This window comes from Bufo gargarizans, chromosome 5 (genome assembly GCF_014858855.1).
Source record: "Bufo gargarizans isolate SCDJY-AF-19 chromosome 5, ASM1485885v1, whole genome shotgun sequence".
NCBI lineage: Eukaryota > Metazoa > Chordata > Amphibia > Anura > Bufonidae > Bufo > Bufo gargarizans.
In genome coordinates, this window is record NC_058084.1 from 412,644,794 (window position 1) to 412,652,980 (window position 8,187).

General features: G+C 44.7%; 1 protein-coding gene across 1 annotated transcript; it reads left to right on the plus strand.

Moving 5' to 3' along the window:
* The first annotated feature begins 211 nt into the window (after positions 1 to 211).
* On the plus strand, positions 212 to 1,775 carry LOC122939482 (kelch-like protein 10). Its single transcript, XM_044295551.1, has 2 exons — positions 212 to 381; positions 1,292 to 1,775. The coding sequence occupies exons 1-2, from the start codon at positions 212 to 214 to the stop codon at positions 1,773 to 1,775; spliced, it is 654 nt and encodes a 217-aa protein (XP_044151486.1).
* The last annotated feature ends 6,412 nt before the right edge of the window (positions 1,776 to 8,187 follow it).

An 8,187-nucleotide genomic window follows, 5' to 3' on the forward strand; every position in this document is an offset into this window, starting at 1 on the left:
AATATATATAATATGAGCCAAGCCATAATTGTTAAATAAGTCACAAGCATGTAGCTGAGGCACCAATGTCCAACCCTGACAATTCCATTCATAATTCCATGGCACAATGCAGACTGTGATGTCATGGAACAACATCAGATTTTTATTCCATTACATGAAATGCTTGGAGAAGAGAAGATTCAGTGACTGTATAGACCACTGCCTACTCCTAATGGATATCAAGGAAAGCTTCCCAACCAGCAACATGGAACACAAAATGGGTTGTTCTGTTTTAAATGAGCTGAGATTGGAGGACAAGCTGTGTGATGTTGTAATCAAAGCCAGCGGAGTGGAGTTCAACGCTCATAAGAACATCCTATGCTGCTGTAGTCCATACTTTAGGTCAGTGTTTACCATGGCCGTGGTAATAAATAGCCATTATAAATAGGTAAAAAAGCTAATAATAGCCGTCACCACATCCGTTAGCAGTGTAATGTATAGCTACTGCTCTTACAGGAAACAATCCCTTTTTATCCTGATCGGGAAACCTTATATTCTATCAATGCAAATCATGGCCCATTTAGGCTATCACTGCACAATATAGTACAATGTCAATGTTTCCCCATGGGGAAAAGTTACAAGATCATTGCTAAAAATCTGGCCGTGTTATTGATCATCACTCTGATCAGGAGCTGTGCTGTTTGATCATCACACAGCCAGAACTGTGATTCAGTTCCAATTCATTGACTGTAAGCAAAGATCTAGAAAACCTTGATCCTGAGATTTAATGTTGGATTTATACACCTACGCTTTTCAGAATTATGCTGAGAATCGCATGAATGTTTGTAACCCTAAACATTTTCAAACTAGTCGGGCCCACACTTACAGTAGGCATACACATGAGATTAAAGTTGGTTGGAATGGCCAATATCAGCCATTCCATCCAATTGTTGTTTGAAAAACTAGCACAAACAATCAATCTCGATGGCTGACAGCAGACTTTTGTTTGCAGAAAATATGATCTGCCATGCAGGAAAACTTTGGCTGCTCATCTGCTGAAACTGCACGTTGATGGTATGATCAGCTGAATTCAGCTAATCACTTACTGTTCTGCTCGAGTACCAGGGAGTCAGTTCTTTTTTAATAAAAAACTGACTCTGTGGTCGGCCAGTTCAGTTGGTGGGATCGTTTTTGTATGACTAAGTGGTTGCAAAGTGGCTGATCATCATCTCAAATGTATGGCCAGCTTTAGATAGAAGAGTCATCTAGGTTCTTGAAAATGTCCTTTATAATCTTTATTTTATTCTTGCAGAGCATTATTTAAGAGCAGTTGGGACAACGGTATAAAAAAATATTATGACATCCCCGGTGTCTCTTCAGAGACAATGGAATGGATCCTAGAGTATGCCTACACCCAGACCGTCCAAATCAGTACTGATAATGTACAGAATCTCTTCATTGCTGCTGACTACTTGAACATCCTTGACCTTGTACGGCTTTGCTCTGAATTCCTTAGAAGCCAACTGTGTCCTCAAAACTGCATTGGCATCTTTAAATTCACAGAATATTATTACTGCCCTGGGCTTCACCAGGAGGCATATATGTATGTGCTGCATAACTTTGGAAATGTAATGAAGACCTCAGATGAGATTCATGACCTGTCTGCTGTAGAACTTAAAGGTCTTATAGAAAAATGTGACCTTCATTTCAAACAGGAGGAAGCTGCATTTGAAGCGATTAAGCGGATAGCCCAGCATGCCAGAGACAGTATCGCTTCCCCAAAAAAGAATGTTTAGAAGACTTCTATTCTAGTTACAATAAAACTATTCTAAATCAAAATTCTAATTGCCTACATGTACTGTAAGACAAAGCAAACGGTCCTATGTGTTACAAATAAAAGAGACCATCTAAGAAAAAAAAGGGGGTTACTGGCTTTGCAGCCTCTTACCATGTTTCAATGAGGCCACAAGCTTTCAGAATCCAGAAATACCCATAAGCCTTTATTGCACTTCTATTTTGAATTTAGACATCTGTAAAAAAAAATATCCACACTGTTGTAGGAATGTACCTTATTATTATTCTTTAGATTAATGCTTGCCATAAGCACAGCACCCATCCCGAAAAGGGCAATACCATATTCAACACCATACTCATACAACAGAGTGACACATGTTAGAAACAAGCAGTAATGAAAATGAGAAATTCCTACACATTTTTGCAGCCTTTTGTGGTCACTTTATCAGATGATGTTATCACCAGCTACATTGATAGCCTGTGGCTTGCTACCAATCTAGCGATCCTTTTCTTGATTCTTCTGGTCCTTTCACACTGGCGAAGGATCAGAGCAATTATCGGACATCGGATACTGGCTAAACATATATCCAAACAAGGAGAGAGACAATTTATTAATTGAGGGGTTCAATTCAGGACTTCACGTACCTGAATACAAAGGTCCAGGGTGTAAATTACTAGATAATCTTAGATCTGTAATACAACAAAGATTTAGAGAACAAATTCAAAGTGAATAAAAAAAAAAGGGAGATTTGAGGCTCCTCCGTTCATTGATTTCAGAATTTCACCACTGGGTATAGTATCAAAGAACGAAAAGAATTCTTTCACACTGATCCACCATCTATCATATCCTAAAGAGACTTCTCTAAATGACACTCTGGGTATACCCAGACCACTATGTCTTAGGGTACGGCCACACAGAGTGTCCATGCTGCGGGCAGTTTGTGAATAGAGATGAGCGAATCGAAGCTGACGAAGTGGAATTCGATCTGAATTTCATGAAAAATTTGATTCGCACCAAATCCAAATTTCCTCATCTTTTGTGGTAACGAATTGCATTTTTTCCTAAAATGGCTGCTGCACGTGTGAGGACATGGAGCAAGGAACTCTGGGAAGGCGGGATCACCCATAATGCCATGCATGCAGCCAATCAGCAGCCAGCCAGCCCTGTGATGTCACAGCCCTATAAATATCCTCAGCCATCTTGGATTCTGCCATTTTCCAGTTTACTTAGTGCAGAGAGAGACATCAGCAGGCACTAGGGACAGTGATAGGAAAGAATTCATTGTGCTAAAAAAAAATCAATTTACAAGTGCAGGGAAAGATTATTCAAGGTGTAGGGAAAGGATAGGGAGGAATCTTTCCACAGCATTTATGTAGAACAGGGTTCATGGCCTGGGTAATAGGAACAATCCTATTACACCTTGCTGCACTGATTGGGGACCCAAATTGCCATTATACAGCTCTGTCATTCCAACAAACCGTTCTTGTCATTACGGTGTTACAGCCATTAAAAGGGTTTATTGCAAGGAAATATTTCTATGTCTTATTTGTCCTTGTGCGGTGCAGTTATATGTTCTAAAGCAGCAGTCCCCAACCACCGGGCCACGGCCCAGGACCGGGCCCTGGAAGATTGTTTGCCGAGCTGCGGCAATACAGAGGAGCGGAGACGGCCGACGCGCATATCACACACACAGCGTGCGGCCGTACCGCAGGAATCAAGGAGAGCTTTCCTTACTTCCAACTGTGATGCTGGCCAGCCACTGCCCCACCAATGAAAATGCTGAAAAGAGCTTGTGAGGGAGGGATTGGTTAGGTCTCACTGCCCCACTTAATATCAGTGACATTCAGTGAAATTCTTTCGCCGCTGGTGACAATGACATTACCTGCGCTACATCTCCTGTATAACGTTTGAGCATCCTAAATATCTGTGACATTCAGTTTAATTTATTTGTGCATACACTTACAAAACCTGTACTACTGTACGTGTGACATACTTGCAAGCATATATACCATTTAATATGCTCAAGGCGAGCAGTAAGGGACGGGGATTGGCATTGCTGCTGATAGTGCATGCAGAGGCCATGGCCCTGGGTGCGGTGAAACTGTGCCTGCTACCAGAGCACAAGAAACACACTCATCCACGATGCCTAGCTTCATGTCCCAGTCTGCAGGGCGGTGCAGAACACCACTCTTGAAGTCACACCAGTGCGACCAGGTGGCGGGTTGGATTGCAGCAGATAATGCTTCCAGTCGGTTAAGCACTACCCTGTCTTCCACAAAGTCCAGTCTCAGTAGCCAAGAGTCTGGTCAACAGAATCATCACTCTGATCCTCCTTTCTCCCACCATGGAGAGTCTTGGCAAACAAGTGTTCCCACACTCGGATAGTCAAAGGAGCTCTTTTCATCTCCATTCCTTCATTTGGCCCACTCACCAAGCCCGATGGATGAGGGACATGAGGAAATCTTGTGCACTGATTCCCAAACTCTTGAGCATCCACAGTCAGAAAAAGATGACAGTGGGGAACGGCAATTAGTGCTTAACGAGGTGGATGATGATGATGATGATGAGACACAGTTGCCAATAAGTCAACCGCAATTAGTATTTCAAGAGGTTTATTATAAAGGATGAGACACAGTTGTCAATAAGTGAGGTTCTTGTTAGGTCAACAAGTCAGGAGGATGACCAGAGTGAGGAAGTGGAAGAGGAGGTGGTGGACAATGAAAACAATGACCCAACCTGGGAAGGTGGCAAGCCGAGCGAGGACAGCAGTACAGAGGGGCAGGGATCCTCAGCACCACAACAGGCTGGAAGAGGCAGTGGGATGGCAAAAGGGAGAAGGCGGGCCACACCAAACAGGCACGCAACTGTTCCCTGGAGCAACCCCTTGTGGCAAAAGTGCGGACGATAAAAGAATTGTCATTTGCAACCTGTGCCGTACCAAAATGAGCAGGGGCGTGAACGCTAGCAACCTCACCACCACCAGCCTGATCCGCCACATGGCATCAACGCACCCTAATAGGTGGGCCGAACGCCTGAGTCCACAATCAGTGTCTGCGGGTCACACCACTGCCTCCTCTTCCCCTGTGTTATGTGCTGGCAAATCCCTTGTCCAAAACACAGGCCCATCAGCTAGCACATCCACTTCTGTATCCCATCGCAGCATACAGATGTCCATACCCCAGGCCTTTAAACGAAAGCACAAATACCCAGCCACCAACCTACAGGCCATAGCACTTAATGCGCACCTTTCCAAATTGCTGGCCCTGGAAATGTTGCCATTTAGGCTTGTGGACACTGAGGGATTCCACAGCCTGATGGCGGCGGCGGTCATCTTTACTCAGTTCCCAGCCGCCACTATTTTTCCCGGTGTGCCATCCCCACCTTACACCAGCATGTGTCCCGTAAAATCACCCATGCCCTGACCAACGCACATAAAGACTGACTGGAGGAGTTCATTTGGCCAGGGACGCTACATTTCCCTGACGGCACACTGGGTGAACGTTGTGGAGGCCGGGATCGAGTCATACGCTGGAATGGCAGAGGTGTTACCGACGCCAAGGATTGCGGGCCCTACTTCCATTAGTATTTCCGCCACCACCTACATTAGTGGCTGCCCCTTCTCCTCCTCCACCTCCTCCTCCACTTCCACCTATGAATTCTCATCTTGCAGCACTAGTAAGCCATCAGTCAGTAGGTGGAAGCAGTGTAGCACTGCAGTGGGGAAGAGGCAACAGGCCGTGCTGAAACTAATTTGCTTAGTTGACAAACAGCACACCACCGCCGTGCTGTGGCAGGGTATAAGGGACCAGACTGAACTTTGGCATGGTTGTGTCTGATAATGGCCGTAACTTGGTGGCATCTTTGGAGCTCGGCAAGCTCACACACATACCATGCCTAGCCCACGTGTTCAACTTTGTGGTTCAGCGGTTTCTCAAACCTATCCCAATTTGCCTGAGCTATTGGTGAAGGTGCGCCACGTGTGTGCCCATTTCTGAAAGTCATCTACAGCTGCCACCGGTCTGGCAATGCTGCAGCAGCGCTTGCAATTGCCAGCTCACCGACTATTGGAACTCCACGTTCCACATGTTGGCCAGGCTTTGTGAGCAGCAGAGGGCAGTAGTGGAATACCAGCTGCAACATGGTCGTTGCCTTTCCAGTCAGCTTCCGCTCTTCACAAGTGACGAGTGGGCATGGATGTCTGACCTCTGTGAGGTTTTACGCAACTTCGAGGAATCAACACAGGTGGTGAACAGCGATGCCGCTATTATCAGCGTAACCATCCAACTTCTGTGTTTACTGAAACACTTGCTGCTCACAATGAAGGGTCACCAGCAGGCCATCAATCATAATTTTTCAAGGGTGTGTAGAATTCCCTCCTTTTTGTGTAATAAAGGGTGTATTTGAGTGCCGGTTCCTTGTAATTTTTGGCAGCCCTTTCACTTAGTGCATAGGCTTTATGAGTGTAGGAGTCCCACTACCTGAACAATGTGAATGAGGCCCTCCTTTATGTGATATACAGGTTGTATCAGAGTGCCTCTTCCTTGTAATTTTTGGCAGCACTTGCACTTTATATACAAGTAAATATAGAGGAAAAAATGGTTCCTAACAAAGGTTTTCCTCTAAAATCGATTTTATCTTCTGTTTTGTGCATATTACTGTCAGTCTGTAAAAGTGGCGTACTACTCAGACAACATTGTTCCCAGTAGAGACCTGGGAGTCCAAGATGCATCCAGACATCCTCCCCATGCTGTTCCCGAACCATTTTTGTGGTGTTTCCATAAATTTCTGACCTTTTTCTGTGAACCAGATACCGTCCCCTCTTCAGAGCAGGAGGTGCCTGGTTTAATGCTCTAGTTCTCCCATTGACTTCTATTGTGCTTGGGTGCTCTGTAGAGCACCTGAGCCTCCCAAAGTGTTCTACTCGAGCACCAGAGCACCCAAGCACTTTGGTGCTCGATCAACGCTAATCGCTAGCCTTAACCATAAATTTGCCTTGATTTATATACAACTTTATGTCGCCAAGGAGCTCTGGGCCAAGGAAAGCTTATGGGAAGCGGCAAATTAGCACTTCATCCACCGTGCCATGAAAAATATTCTAAATCTTTCAAAGCAGCAGCTGGATCTGAATGAAGATCTCTTGTGAGCACTGGTCACCGCTGGGCGCATGCGCACTGCTCTGTCCACTAAGGGCAGAGGCATTGATCTTTACAGTGCGCATGCATGGACCTGGTGGTGACCAGCGTTTGCACAAGATCTTTAAGCCAGAGGAGGAGGATGAAGTAGGAGAGGAGGGCAGGCCAGAGGACTGCAAGGTTACTGCTTAGGCCGGCACATCAGAGAGGGCCTGGGCGCTTGCGGCTATAGCGCTGCCCCTGTGCACCTGCGGGACCTAATCTGTATATCTTTATCAAGTGTTTTTTTTCAGCTTCTGGACTTGGGACAGACACAATAAACATACAGTGTACCGCTTGTGTCTGCATTGTCTGTACATGGATTTATGTTGCTACAATAAACAGAAGATTTCTACTGCCAAGCATTTACAGTGCCAGATTTTTTCTTCTTTTCACTACGTCTTGGATCCCCTGAGTATTTCTGCATAAGGTGAGCTGGAATTGTAACTCATTATACAATAAATATACAATTTGTATGTTGGGCAAATGTGCTATAACATGATATGAGCAGTCTAAAATGCTCAAAGTAGGTGACAGACCCCCTTTAACTGCCACCAGCCCTATCTACTGTTAGAAGCTGTGACAGTTACAGGAAAAGAGCTGCAGCAGAAAGAAAATACCTCCTGATCTCTGGATCTATGTCAGGTACATGGCAGGTTATAGCTTTGTTAGAAAGAGATTGTCATGTCTGATTTTCATTTTTTATGTTAATCATTGGATAATCACCAGGAAATCCACTGTCAAATTAGACACTGGGCCAAGTGAGGTGAGGGATGGAAGGAGAGGGATGGAAGGAATCAGTGTGCACAGAAAGGCTTGGGCCTGCCCTCTTGGCACTTAACAGCTCATTTGCAAATGTACTTTTTCTCTATAATGAAGCAGCAGGTCGCTAAGTGAAAGTTATCATTCCATACAGCTGAGCTAGCTCAACAGTGATTTTCCCGATGACAGACTCTTTTTAAACTGAATGCCCCACACTGGCCAATTATTATCACAATTTGCTCTTGCCAGGCAACAATGACTCTCCTCGCTGAAAGGATCACACTAATGGAAATGTCCATCAGATCTTTAGCCATGATCATCATGATGTGTAAAAAGACATTTAGAAAATCCAATCTTCTCCACTCCTGAATAATAGGTGATTGCCTTAAACTGATCACAGAAGGCATTTCCTCCTAGGGAATTATTTTTTAGCAACAACCATTAAATGTGTTATAGGTTTATGAAGCCAGTAAACACAGA

Coding starts and splice junctions, on each gene's coding strand:
- LOC122939482 (XM_044295551.1), top strand. CDS start 212: ATGGATATCAAGGAAAGCTTCCCAACCAGCAACATGGAACACAAAATG. Junction 382..1,291: donor TGCTGTAGTCCATACTTTAG/GTCAGTGTTTAC, acceptor TTATTCTTGCAG/AGCATTATTTAAGAGCAGTT.